The sequence below is a fragment of the Dicentrarchus labrax genome, unplaced genomic scaffold, assembly GCF_905237075.1.
Source record: "Dicentrarchus labrax unplaced genomic scaffold, dlabrax2021, whole genome shotgun sequence".
In the NCBI taxonomy this organism is placed as follows: Eukaryota; Metazoa; Chordata; class Actinopteri; family Moronidae; genus Dicentrarchus; species Dicentrarchus labrax.
The window spans coordinates 16,082,823-16,098,256 of record NW_026136714.1 but is presented as its reverse complement, the minus strand read 5'-3'; the positions used below and the strand labels follow the sequence as shown (position 1 = coordinate 16,098,256).

Sequence of the window (15,434 nt, the reverse complement as noted above, 5' to 3'; positions counted from 1 at the left end):
ATTGCCATTCAAGGCACTTTGACAGTCCCTTCAGAGAACAACCATGTTGAGGTCTTCCCTCCATGCAGCATGAAGTAAAAAGATCTGATTGGGTCTATCGCCATGACAACTAGGCAACTCCATCAGACACAAACAGGTAATTTCCCCTTTGGGCTCTGGGAAATGATGGACACTGTTTTCTACATTTTCATCATCAAAACAATAATTTAGAGAAAACTCAATAATGAAAATAATATCTCCTGGACATGGTTGCCATGTGTGACACGTCATGGCTGCCTTCTGCCTGCCCCACTTCAACTATACCCAGTTACTCAAATTTGGATTTTCTGGCTCCATTAACAACAACGATAGCCTAAAGATTAAAACAAGGCTTCAAACACCCCTTTGGAAACATATGGATGATTAAACAAACTTGCCCCTTTTTTTTAATTCCTTAATGAAGTCACTAATGGCACTTTTTAGTCTGACTAGTTAAACAATACATTGAACTGTGGGGAGACAGTTAATTGCATTCCAATCCAGTTGCTTTATTATTTTTTTTCCTCATTATGGAAGCAAAACTTAAAAGTCAACACCCTAGGTCAGTTTCTAACAAAATAACTCAGAATAACAGTCTATCATTAGTCTGTGCAGTTTCAATTTACATTTTAAATTGATTGCACACAAAGCGGATTAACCGGCAACCCTTGTAAATACAGAGTGTACAATCAAGCCGTTAAAGTAATTTTCTGGTTTGTGATGAGCTCTGTTATGAGACCACTGCAAGGAATCATACAACAGACAGCCTCTCTGGGGGACTGTATGGCACTTACCATTCATGCTCATCAGATGGTTATTATTTGTGAATTTGGTAAACACTTCATTTGTCAGCATTCCTACATACTTAAACCCTCCCTTCTCTCTATTCACCCTCCTATCTCTCCTACAAACTGACAGGATGCCAACAAAACATTGTCTCATGTTTGAATGACTGAAGGTAGGAATAAATAAAATGCTAGCACACTACATTGGTTAGACTTTCTACACTGAAGAACTGGACTCTCACCAAGTCTGACTTTTTTTCTGTTTTTCTATTTTCCTCTCTGTTACGTTTTGAAGTTCGGCTGACTGGCAGGTCTGAACGTTCACACTAATAAAGGTTACAGGGAGCTTTAAAAGTGCCAAGTTTATTTCTAAAGTAGATGTCTGTCAAAATGACTGGCTTCTACACACTCACCAAAATACACACACATACACAGACAATTGCTCAACACACACAGCCTTTTCTGTTATTCCACCAGTCTGACAGTTGTTTATTCTTCACCCTAAAGCAGAAGTTCACGTGCTGAGGTGGTCAAAACATCACAAGCTGCTAACTGAAGCACCAATGCTGATTTAGTGATTGTATGTTATTGGCTGCTGATGGTGTTAAAAACCCAAAAGATAAAGCTACAAACTGCTGACAAAGGAGCAATGAATGAATATGTCACAATGTTCTTGCTTAAAAAAAATGAATGGACTTTTGGCGATCACATTTGAGACTCTGGTGGTTTTTGTGTCAAAACTCAGAAATAAATATTTCAGTAAACTGTTACACATGTGCTGTGTCCAGCAAGCATGGAATAAAGGGTCTCCTACAGTTTATCTTAGGAAAGCAATGTGGATGCTGTAAATCTGCAACGGGTATTAAAAGCTGAAGTTTTGGAAGACAAATTGTTTGTATGAGCTTTTGCTCTCAGACTGGCTTTACTTCAATGGCTAGCTGACAGTTGTCAACCAGGAAATGCACCTCAAAATCTCCCTTTGTACACAACTTAAGCGGTATCTAATGCAAATATTCCCCCTACTGAACATAGCCAACATGAACTAGACCTAGACATTGACCACCATCATGCTATTGTGTAAAAGAGAAAATAAACTATAGAAAGAAAAAGACAAAAGACACTTGTCACAACTGATTCAATAAATTTTCTCGCAACACCAAAATAAGTAAAAAATTACATTGTGGATTCACTAAATGCGGACAAGAAAGAACCAAATATAATCAACTTACACGTGATACACCCAGAATTATGTTTGCAAACTCTTGGCCTATTATGAGAAACATTTAGTGTTGAAAAAAAAAAAGAAACTGCATAACCTGCATGCATATGGAACAGTAGATCACCAGATTTCACCATGAACAAAGTCGCATATACAGTACTTAAGTGCAGTGTCAAGTACAGTGTACAGTTACCTAATATGATCCCTGTCACAATGAGAGAGAGAACCTAGGCATCTTTGAGATTTTAAAAGGTACCCTGTGGTTCTTTTAACATACAGTGTTTCTCACCAAAAGGCAATGTGTGTATCCTTGAAGCCTAAGGAACCTCATAAAACATTAAAATTTTACATCCATGTTTGCTAGCTTTTGGTCTTCCCTACATTTCCCTTCTGCGAGTGTATTGCAACTTTAACCTGTCGATCAGGGGAATACGGTGACACCACTGGCAGGAATATGTGCGCCTTCGCCCACATGCTTGTGCAAAATGGATGCCAACTCAGCGAAACGTTGCTCCACAGTGCTCCTTGTGGTCAAAAAGTCCACAGGGTACCTTTAAAGAGGAATCTTATCCTATCTCAGCAGCGACATTAAAGATGAACTGCAGAGTTTTAAGTTGATTTATTTACATTCATACCGTTAAACATGTTTAAAATGATCTGAAAACAAGTAAGAAAGAGCTAAACAAGAACAATCCTGAAAAACCACAAAAAGGTCCAGTAAGAAAAATGCTACCTTTGTATCAGTAATTGTTCTCTGAAGAATGTTTCTCTAACATTAGTATCTGTGATTTCTCCACAATTCACATTCTGGTCAGATTTTTTTCTGTCAACATGAAATGTAAGTGATAAGAGTTTTTGTTAATCTACACCCATGTTGCTCAGTAGTGCTACTAGTGACCAAAAACATTGCAGTTCATCTTTAACGGCATTAATAAGCCTTTAGGCTTTGCCACACAGCACTGGTAATATTAGTACAGGCTGTACTATTTGCTATTTGAAGACAACACATTTTCTTACAGGTATTACAAACATGGAACATAGATATGGAACTAGAAAATACAGGCTTTTGTGGTGAAATGAACATTTGCTCACACTTGAGCTTCATCCATTCATGCCTTGACGTCTGGAGGTGGAATGAAATACAATTACGGGTTACAAAGTCAAATGAGGGTTAGGATTTGAGCATGTCACACACACAGGAAATCAATAACTTTTCTAAGAGTTGGGACAAAAGTTCAGTTTGTTTTATCTGGAATCTCTGGTTCATTTATTCAAACTCCAACTCCTGACATGTTACAACCCTCTATGTCCGAGACTCACTTTGGTTAACAGGTTTGAGTCACTATCTTTAAATGCATAATTAAGTAAGTTAACATAATTTCACAATCCAAAAAATATATATTTATATATACACGTTTAATAAAGCAATACACACCACATAACAATGGTATGGCGGTATGAGCGGAAGCTGAAGTGTTAATCCCAGATGTTTGTATGTGTTTAACTGCACAATTCAATGGATTTTCAGTCTGGGACCCACTGAGTACCAACACAGGGGGTTAAAGCAGGTGACACAGAGAGATATGGTTCTTCACTGGCTGACAGCAATCAGACTGTGAAGCCAAAGCAAAACACTTGATGCTAAATTTCTCTTCTCCATTGCTTCAGAACATGAGCGTATTCACAAGCGCTCCTGTGCACATCATATCACATCCAAAAGCTGAATCCAGTTCAACATTTACTTGCATAACATGGTAGACTAAGAGCAGCTGCTTGATCACTTGACTGAAAGCTATGGAGCAGTACACATAAATGTTTTAAAGTCTCTTGTCTGCCTGATACCATAGGCTTATTATATACACATATTATTTGTACCCTTTTTGTATTATTTTGACATACATATTTTTTCCTTTTTTTATGCCCTGTACAAAGCTTTAGAGTGCCTTTGTAAACTACACCTGTAATGCACTCTGCATTTCTCCCTGTGTCTGTAAATTTTAATAAAGTTAATTTAAAAACTAAGCTGAATTCTTGTCAGGTGGTTGGTTCTCTCTTTCAGGTGCTCTTCTCCAGCTCCATGAAGCCTCATCTCTAATAGTTTTGCAGTTCAGGGATGTTCTTGTAGAGGTCCAGCGAATCAGGGTTGGAGAAAGCTCCTCTTTGCGCCACCTCCCGCCCAGCAATCACCTGTTTCACAGCCACCTCCACCTTCTTACCGCTGATGGTGTACTGCAGAGGGATGAAGAAAAGGGTTGTCATTCAAGCCAGGGCTGATTTTTCAGATGTGACAATTGTGAAAGGATAATCTGACATGTTTATTCATATGTGATATTTAAAGTGTTCTTACAGGAATGTCTCTGGTCTCCAGCAGCAGAGCAGGGACATGTCGGGCAGACAGAGCTTTTCTAATGGCTCCTTTAATCTTCGCCAACAACTCCGGACAGAAGGGCTTACCAGGTGCCATCTTTAAGAACAAAATAACTCGCTCTTCTCCGTCTGTGTTGTACTGAGGAACACAAAGACTGTCTGACACTTCCTCAAACGCCTCCACTGCAGAGAGGAGAGAAAAGGAGAGGGCAGAGCAGAGGGCAAGGAGACAAAACAAAAAATGAGGAGAGCAGATGAGAGGCAAGGAGAGATGAGGAGGTGAGAGGTTAAGAGAGTGAGGCAGCAAAGATTAAAAGAAGAGAAGAGGAAAAGATTAAGTGTTGGTTGAGTTTGAGGACATTGGTAAGAAGAAAGGAAAATGTTTCACCATTTACAACTTCAAAACTTAGCACAGAAACATTCCTGCTGTCAATAGTAGGAGTAGAAGAAACTGTGCTTTTGTGGCATTCTATTAGCTGAACACAATGACTAGTGAGCTACCTTTTTATACCACCAACATAGAGGATCACTCAATTTAAGCTCACAACAAGGTTTTTGCCTTTCCTTTCTTACAACACACCGTGCTCCACTCTTAATGTTCAAGACTCACCAATGTTGTAGATCTCTGAGCTGCCAAATCGGACTCCGTTGGGATTCAATGTGCCATCACTGCAGAACAAACATAAGTTCAAGATTCAAAACTCTAGTGTCTGTCACTGGGAAGCTGTCTTGCCACACACATCATACAACACATCATAATGGAGAGAGAAAAACAGCAGACAGAAGCAAATTCAGTTTCTGTAAACTGGGGATTATTTCATTATTTCATTTTATTTATTTTGTGACATGAAGCAATCTTATACTGTGCCATAAAACAGCTCCAAGTGGACCTATTATGCTTTTCCTCAGTTTCTGTCATATATGTAATATCTAATGTTGATATCAAACAAGCCAAAGTGTCAAATAATAAGGTTAACATATATAGTACAGTGGAAAAATGTTGAGTAATCCTTGTGAGCAGAAAATAAACATTTTAGACTGCTCTGAATGCAACGTTTACAACGTCTTTTTCTACTTTACGTGACTAGCCAACGTGAGATCGTCACAGATTTCTTTTTATAGTCATCTGCTCCAGGCAGAGCACGGTGGAGCAGGGATACAACCATCCGGCTGCTGAGTCCGTCTAAGTTTAGAGAGAACTTAAAGTCTAAGTTTAACCTTTAGAGAGACAGCTTGTTTCAGAAGGATGAACTGAGGGGCTGCATGAAGGACCCGTTTAAGATAAATAAGGATGTTTTTGAAGAATGATACATGCAAAGCTCTTGTGGAGTCTCAGACTAAGAATATAGAACTGGAAATGAGCATACTAGTAATAATCCACTTTAAGAGCTTTCTTTCATTGTCTTCAAATAGAAGAACTCTAATATTTAATATCTGCAATCTGTATAACTATATTTACCAGTAAATCTGTCCACTTGCAAAATACTCTAAATAAATTAATCAATTAAAACTACATTGATTAAACACAATTCATATTTCATCATTCAGTTGTTCTTGTAGTAGTAGGTTAATATCTGACCTTCTGCCCAGCATGACAATGCCTCCTGTCTTTGGGTTGATTTTACAGTAGTCTCCGTGGGCCCACACCCCTAGAGAAAAGAAACACAATTAAGTTTAATTCAAGGTTGTTGGTTTTTTTTTTTTTTTTTTTTCGTAGAAATGCTTGGTAATAGAAATACACATTAAAAACAAATAAAACAACAATACATGCAATGAAAAGAAATCAACAGCTGGTGTGAAAAAAACAACCGTTAAGAATTGAATGTAATGTAATAATAAAAATATAAAAGATATTACGTGCTATAATGTTAGATGCAGTAGTAGAAAAAAAAGAGTATAAGTTGGCAGTATTTATGAGGGATACTGAATGGGACTGCATTATATCATGTGTATCAATGTGTTTTTCTTTCCTGGACTCTTTGCATGTATGTATACTGTATGTAGGGTTGTATTTATGTATGATTTTTGTGTAATTACCAGGATATGAGGAAAAGTACGCTTTGTGATATTTGCTTCCGTTCTCATCGTTCCAGAAGTGTGTTGGCTGGCAGGGGATTGGCTTCAAGCAGACAAGCTCCCCGCTCTCTCCCCATACAGGCTTACCTGTCCACACACACACACACACACACACACACACACACACACACACACACACACACACACACACACACACACACACACACACACACACACACACACACACACACACACACACACACAAATGAAGTTAGAGGTTTTTGACTACACTTTGCCACAACACACACACACATACATTTGAGCACATACCTATAAACACACACACTTACAAAACACACACGGACATACATATAAATCATTCTCAGATTTTAAATGTAATGTATCCCACACTCAGAGAACCTAATACACTTTAGTGTGTGGTTTCACACAGATTTCACCTCCTCCCTCAGGACAGTGTTATAGGCTTAGAGACCGACTAAAATAATCCCAAACTCTTCCTATAAAACTGCCTTTAAATTATCCCTCAATCCACTCTCCTTCGAGGTGGTAGAAACACACCAGTACAGCCTGTAGCAGGGATTGGGAGCTGGGGAACGAGGGACTAAAATCAATGAGAAAAACATAGAGGGGTTTTGAAGACTCCCATTGACAAATAATTGTGTTTCCCTTAAGTTTTGACCTGTATTCTATTTACCCGGAAAGTTCACTAATTACGGTCACAATTTTTCAGTGATGGCTAACTTCAAATTATAGCCTGCACAAAAAGGTACAGCCACATATGGGAGCAACCAGATATAACCACAGTCTTTCTGTTAGCTACCGAGCAGCTACAGATACAAATGGGATGCTTGCTCAAAGGTATGTCATAATTTTTTTTAATGGGCTTGTTATTAATATTTTTCCAGTCCCTCCTAGGATTCAAACTAGCAACTTCCTTACAACAACTACCTGATCCCCAGACCCTGTTGTTAGTAGAGATTGTTCAGTAAATCCCTTGATAGAGTTTTGGCTAAATAGACACACACACACACCCCCACACCCACACACCCACACACACACACACACACACACACACACACACACACACACACACACACACACACACACACACACTCTTACCTTCAATGCTCCAGGCTTCCACGGCCATGCCAAGGTTTCTTGATTGGATCTCGCCCCGATACACTGGAACTGTTGGGTTTTGACCCATGAAACACGACACTATGTCAGTACCGCCTGAGCAGAAAGACGAGAGAAAAGCAAACAAAGAGGGAGAAATTTAGTTGGTTGATGATCTGAGAGGAAACACTTTACTCAATTTACCCTGTGGAGTCAAAAATAAGTCCCAGTTTTGTTTACATTCAACTTCCTCACTAACACTGAATCTGTCCTTAAAGGATGGTAGTCAGATGCCATGCAAAACCTAACTTTTGGGAACAGGTGTAGGCAGCTAATGATTATTTTTGTAATTTGTTCGATTGCTGCTGATACCTAAAAGGATTTTTCTTTTTAAATGCCCACCATAATTTCCATTAATAACAACACAATCGTACAGTCGACAAACAGTGAATATGATTTGACACTAGGTTTAGCAACAATACAATCTGGGCATGTCATTGTGTAGTGTCCTGTGTAGCAAGCTTAGTTTAGAAGATTGGGTTGAAGGTCTACACAGTGAGATATATTTATGAATTATATAGCTAGATTTCTTCTTCATTCAATTCATTTATTCATTTCATCAGTTTCACTGGAAGTACTTAGCAGGTGTCCTACATCAAGAATTAATAGACATCCAGCAGCCAATCAGAAACCAATCAATAACAATTCTTCCCCTTACAGGCAAAAAAATAAAAATCAGCCACATTTTATGCATTTACTAACTTATGGGATAAGGTACCTATAAGTAAAGCATCACAGTGACCAGCGACATAATTAAACTAACTTGGTTGTGAGCACCCTGCTCCACCTCCATTGACCTATATACGAGTTCTACACCGTCATGAACACACACACACACACACACACACACACACACACACACACACACACACACACACACACACACACACACACACACACACACACACACACACACACACCATACTGCAGCACCATCCATTTGTCTCTTTCTACCTTCCAATCATCTACTATTTCTGACACGTTCTATTCATCTCCCTTCCCATTGTTCTACCTCCCTGTTTCGTTCCCTCTCTGTATCACAGACTCCATCCATCCATCTTTCTCTCAACTGCTCTCTGCCCTTCTACCTCTTCCTTCTCTCTTGCATTTCTTTCTGTTCTTTACACTCGTTCTCTCCCTCTCCCCCTCTCTCTCTCTCCGCCAGGTTCTTTATTGAGCTTTAATTGGCTCCCTGGAGGAAGTGAAAACTTTGTCTTCTGATTAAACACACACACTTATAGTGGGAAGACACGCAATTATTTTATTATTACACTCACTTTAATGGGTGGGCGCACACACACACACACACACACACACACACACACACACACACACACACACACACACACACACACACACACACACACACACACACACACACACACACACACACACACACACACACACACACACACACAGTAAAAGTAAAGTATATTTTAAGCCAAAAGCCACTGCTGCTTTCTTGGGATGCCTTCCATCATCAGCCATTTAGTGTGTGTACGGTGTGTGTATACACAAGAGGCAAACTTGTCACACTGATCTGATGTTTTCTAACAGCACTGACTATTCTGAACAGTGAAGAAAGATTTTTTGAACTCCCGAGTTTGTGTGTGTATGCGAGTCTGTTTTCATTTGTGTAGGCGTGAGTGCTTTGAACATCTTCTGGCACAGTTTGGGGTCAGGCAAAGCCACCAACTGAGACAAAAAGGCATCCAGCTGAACTACGAATGCATTCATATATTCAGATATGAATTATAAAAAGAATACACATAATAAAGTCACAGGGAGAAACACAAATCCAATACTTGTGGAGACACATGCAAACACAAATACATAAAACTCAACCACACAATGTTATGGAAAATAAAGGTTCCTTACAGAGAAGAGAAGAAAAGGAACAAAAATGGGGTAGAGGAGTGACATATGGGCAGTCAGGCGGAGGTATATTAGGATGGAGGGAATCCAGCAGTGAAAGTGTTAAATCCCTGCTGACAGGATAACACACAGACACACACACAGGCACTGAAAAACACTATAACTCACACATATGTTTGTAGACACACACACACACACACACACACACACACACAGGGTGAAACCGGCAAAGGGGCCCATCACATATGTCATCGTGACCACCAGTCAGTCACATATGCTGTGATAAATTCAAAGAACACACACACACACACACACACACACACACACACACACACACACACACACACACACACACACACACACACACACACACACACACACACACACACACACACACACACACACACACACACACACACACACACACACACACACACACACACACAGTGTGTTGACCTCGGGGGTCAAGGTTAGGTCGGTTGGCAGCCAACAGGATTGGCGCCTGCTGTTGCCCTTGACGACAAGGAGGAAACTGAGTGGGGCAGGACCTGCTGTTCTGAAGAATACACACACGGACTCATACATAGGCGCACACGCTCTCATATCCATGTACACATACACACAGAGATAGTCCCTTAATTAAAAAAAATCTAATTTATTATAACTTGGATCTCAATTTTGTAGTTTTCAAAATTTCAATCAATTATGAGATCATTGTACACGTTAATGTAACCGCTACAAAGAAGTCTGATAGGGTACGACATGAAATGATCAGACAGATTACAACCTACACCACTGACATTGAAAAAGTCAATGTACCCAAAATGTTATAATGTTTTTATCCCTTATAACAATCCCTTAATTGTGCAGGACCTGTGTGTGCTCACAATTATTAGGGTAAGCATGGCTGTCAGTCAAACAGTCAAATCCAAACCAGGAAGTCTGTGATCAACCCTGGGGATATGTATGCTCATCACACTGTTCTTGTTTCCTGCCTCATTTCACTTCTTGTTTATGCTGTCACCGTGCTCTGATCTCAGGAAACTCAGTCAGTATAATGTTCCTATGATGAATAGGAATGATGGCCAAAACTGCTCCTACTGTCCATCTCTTTTTCTTCCTCTCGTGCCAGGTTTCTGCACCATTGGTGACATTTCAGTCAATACTGATGTGTCCAATCCTTAGACCTGCATGTCACTGTGTGCATCTGTCTAAATGTGCACTGGTGTATGCATCTATCCGTGGACATAAGCTACACCCATTTGGGTTGTCATTCACAGTATGTGCATGCTGCTTAGATGCTGTTAGTCTCTGCATGTTTGACACTCCAAGCTGCTACTCGGTTTGTCTGTGCGTGTGTGGATGTGTGTCTCTGTCTGTGTGAGTGTGCGTGTCCGCAATACATCAGTCACCCAGACTGTGCTAAATGTTAAACGTTTCAGGACTCACAGAGAGACAGATAGCATTCTATTGGCCTGTCAGCATAACAATAGGCTGAAAGGGCCTGTGTGTGAGATAGAGTGTGTGTGTGGTGATGTTGTGGGTGGTGAATACAATGTACAGTTCTATACAATTTATTTTTCTGAATTTCCTTTGTATGAGTCAGTCCTTTTGTGTTTGTGTTGCAGATGCTTTGTGGCTTTATTTTGACTTTTGTGTGTATTGCTGCCAATGGTAATGTGGTGGACACAAACAACATTTGGAAAAAGCTTCTGCTGTTTGTACCCTTAGATGGAACTAAAGTGTTAAAGAAAAAAAGACAAAATGTGTCCCAACATCAGTCAATCACCTGAGATGGAGCCCAGCAGCACGTTGCTCTTAATGCAGCGGAAGACGTAGTCGTAGCTTTGAGGTTTGAGAGGAGATCCAGTAGACAGGATGGTGTGGAGAGACTGGAGATTGTGTGTTTCCCCTGTGGGAGGAAGAGATGAAAGAAAAACTTAGAAAAAGGAGAGGGACAAAAGATGAATTAGAAATTGCTTTACCTGCAGTATATCTCATTAAGGTACTGTATATTACTGTATTTTGAGTTTTTCAGTACCGACCAAAAAGTCCATTGGTATCAAGAACTACAGATTGTAAAAGTGGCATTGAATGTTGGTTAGTTTTTTACTCTTGTTTATTTAATTTTGCAGATATTTTCTGATATCAGGAAGCCTGTATTTTATTTACAGTAGGCAGCAGTTCTTGCATGGCTCCTTGTGTTAAGACAAGAGTAAAAAGTAAAGTATTGCATATTTTATTCAATAAAAAGGGTTATGTAGAACTAAGGTATAATAGTGGCTGACATACCGAAACATTTAAAGTCAGCAATCATTTTTGCCTAAATTAGGTACCCGCACACAGAAACAGACACACGATTTCAACATGAGCAGCATGCACCCCTACATGTTGTGCTGTTTGCCACCCTGATGTGTAAGCATACAAGCTTGCATGTACTACCACACACACACACACACACACACACACAAACACCTTTAGTCTCCGTCCCTAAGGTCCGCGTGCGCACACACTCCGTCACACACACATGCCCAATCCACAAGCCAATAACACCCTGCAAACTAATAAGCTTCCAGCAACCGACCCTCACCCCATAAACACACACACACTCATACACACACAGCGGGAACTCTTGCTACCCCCCACCATGCCTCCAGGTGTCTGGTCCAAATGTCAGCCCAGGGAAAAGGGCCCCTCCACTGGGGCAGCTGGTGAAGAAGCTCCCCCTACCCTCCCCAGCCTACTGGAGGCATGATTGCGCGACACACGCGCACACACACACACACACACACACACACACACACACACACACACACACACACACACACACACACACACACACACACACACACACACACACACACACACACACACACACACACACACACACACACCTCTAAATGGATGAAGTGGTAACAAAGAAAAAACTGCTTATGGACATTTTGTTTTTTGTACCTTCTTGCTTCATGTCCCAAAATTGGGAATGTGTTTAGCTAATTTACAAGTTGCAGACACACGCACACACATACATACACACACGCAAACCATGAATAAAGATTTGTGGTGATTATAACACCACTGGGAAATGAGACACACAGCAACTGTTTATGCAATAAACATCGGTTATAAGTGCTAATTTAACATTAGAGAGGAGAAAGGAGGGAGACGCAAGGAAAATGAAATGGGAAAGAAAAAGAATGAGAACAGGAGGACAGTCTGAGAGTTTAAATGTGGGGATGAAGAGGAGGACATTAATAAGTCGAGCAAAAGAGCAAAAGCTTTGATATATAATTATGTAAACCAAATACCAACTTATGTAACTAATTTAACTGGCATTCCTTTGGCATTTCCTGCACTGGCATTACTGTAAACCAGGTATAAAAGGTTGAAATATCTAAAATAGGCACAGCTTGATGGATTGAATATAAACTCAACTGAAGCTCGAAGCATAACAATTTCTGAAATGGTCTTGGTCTTTGTTCTACTACAATACAGCATGTACCTTTAGAAAAGAGCGCAGCAAATCAGCAATAATTTTATCTTGCACTTCTAAACTGACTTTTTTTCCCACACAAATAGCAGAGAGACCAGCATGTGTGAAGGTTAACAGGAAGACTAATAAGCACTGGCACAACTCAGATTATTTGTAACGGCCTGGTTCTGTCTCTAGAGAGCTGTGACACTAAAAGCAATTAGTTGGTCCTATCCATGACTCATATGAATTATCATAACAGCACTTTTATTCATTCGATTCCGTGTCAAACACCAGAACACAGGGCAAACGGTTGATGTACACAGTAAATGGCATAAAGGACATTTAGAGTCAAACAGCATCACTATTATAATCATTATCGTGTCCATCTGCTCTTATTGTTCCAGGTTCCATTCTCAGAGAGTAGGTGTATGTGTGCATGCGTGTGTGCGTGTGTGTGTGTGTGTGTGTGTGTGTGTGTGTGTGTGTGTGTGTGTGTGTGTGTGTGTGTGAATGCGTTTCACTCAGAGTTTCTGCTTGTTATTTGTGTGCGTCCATGTGTATCTCTGGATGTCTGTGTGCCTGCTCATGTATGTGCGTACATGTTTATGCTTGTGAGCACAACTTACCGGGTTTCAGGTTCCTCTCCTGCAGCACAGACAGCCACTTGGCCCCGGTACCAAAGATAGTGATGCTGGAGAAGAGGGAACAAAAATATACAAGAGGCAAGAAGAAAAAGACGGAAATTAATTTTTAAAGCATAGCAATATAGAGGATCAGTGAAGCATTCTTTTCCAACAATAAAAACGTCCAACATAATTCAACTTCCCCTAAGTGAAAGATGTTGCCCATTATTTTGGGGGCAAAAACAGAATTTGCGTCAGTGTTGCCAACAGTGACAGCCATTGCAAAAGCCCTCCTACGTAAAGTACATGTACTGTATTCTGCATTGTGACAGCATAAAATTTAAACAACAGAACCAAATTAGCAAACATTATGAATCATCTTCTGGGGCAGTATGAATATTGTTGCCAAATTTCATGGCAATCTGGCTGGTCTTTTTTTCTGGAGATATCTTGCTGAAGACCAAAGTGTTGGACAGATATTTGGATGGACAGATAGGCTGTCAAACTGTGACATCATGATCCTTTATCATAGTTTGTACTTGGAATTTGGATGGTTGTGTGGTGGAGGGAGCTCCAACAGCAATGAGAAGTGAGAGTGTTCTTAAGGCTTTATACAACTGTATAAATATGATTGGATGCTACTGTTCAGCTGGTAGCAAAGCAGCTGATAAAAGGGGTACTGATGGTGGAGCATGAATAAAGACTTCAGTGCTCAGCCTGTACTGAAAATGCTCAATTTATTGTCCAGAATTTATGCATGACAAGGCATAGTTTCGATGTCTGTGTGCTGAATGTAAAAATATATTTAAAAAAAAGAGCAACAGTTACTGAACAGCCTTTGCCCTTAATCCCATCTGCTCCAGTGGAGCTGCTCAGTAGCTTGGTTGTATTCGGAAGCTCCCGGGAGAGGAGAGTGTGTGACTGTGTAAATGTAAAGCAAGGTGATGCTGAAACAGAGCATGTGTGCTCGCTCAACCCTTTGTGGATAGATAAGAACAAAGCTGGGAAAAAAGAACTGATTGGGAATTGACTTTCAACTGAACAAATAAAAACTGAGTCAAACACAATAATGGTCAGTCTAGCATAAGAGGACAAAATGTCTCCTTCTCCACAAGGTAATAGTTCAGACGAGAATGTATTGACAGGATGTTTGCACACAACCACCTTCATATGAAATGACTTTGGAAGGTGGCTTTCTTCTGTGTGAATGGAAGTCACCCTGACAGCTGACAACAGTTGGACAACATGTGGAAGGCAAGAAGTGACAGAACGTCACTTCTGTGTTCCCCTGCAGTTTCAGTTTTAAAACAAAGGGCCTTTTAAAGTCTCTGTGAATGGGTGTGTTTGTCTCTTAGTCTGTGTCTTTCTGTCTTTTCAAGTTATTTTGGTTGGCATCAAATCAATCAAATGTCCTCATATCACTATGGTAACCATGCCTGTCAATCAAAAAAAAGATAAAAAGAGAATCTGTCTCTGGGACACAAAACAATTGTCTCGGAGGTTAAAAATCGATCAGCGGTAATAGAGGTTGTTGATGGGGTGAGGAACGGAGTGGGGAGGGGGGGTTAGGGGTAGATGGGGTGAAAGGGCAAAGGAGCCAAGAAGTAATTTCTCAGATGTAATAAAGTGATTCGTGCACAGGTCTAATGCATGTGATGCACCTCTTGTCCATGCTGCCTCTGCATACCTCGCCCTTTGTCCCCATTCCGACACCATTGTGTGTTTGAATTATAATATCATAGAATATGTCATTTGAAAACACAATCTTGTCTGACTGACTGTGTACATTTTTGAGAAAACCACCAAAAATCATAAAAAAAAAATACAACTGTGCCTTGAAACTGCACTGCTCATTGATT

At 40.2% G+C, this 15,434-nt stretch overlaps 1 protein-coding gene across 1 annotated transcript in view; it reads right to left on the bottom strand.

Annotated features, from left to right (window-relative positions):
- Positions 1 to 1,261: 1,261 nt before the first annotated feature.
- Positions 1,262 to 15,434, bottom strand: part of aacs (acetoacetyl-CoA synthetase) — a 34,856-nt gene continuing 20,683 nt past the window's right edge. Inside the window, exons 11-18 of the mRNA XM_051423454.1 lie at positions 13,579 to 13,643; positions 11,267 to 11,389; positions 7,546 to 7,659; positions 6,427 to 6,552; positions 5,969 to 6,038; positions 5,000 to 5,058; positions 4,370 to 4,572; positions 1,262 to 4,251 (exon numbers count right to left, since the gene is read on the bottom strand). Of these exons, the coding sequence (XP_051279414.1) occupies positions 4,114 to 4,251; positions 4,370 to 4,572; positions 5,000 to 5,058; positions 5,969 to 6,038; positions 6,427 to 6,552; positions 7,546 to 7,659; positions 11,267 to 11,389; positions 13,579 to 13,643 (898 nt within the window). The 3' untranslated portion in view covers positions 1,262 to 4,113. The remainder of the gene's footprint in view (positions 4,252 to 4,369; positions 4,573 to 4,999; positions 5,059 to 5,968; positions 6,039 to 6,426; positions 6,553 to 7,545; positions 7,660 to 11,266; positions 11,390 to 13,578; positions 13,644 to 15,434) is intronic.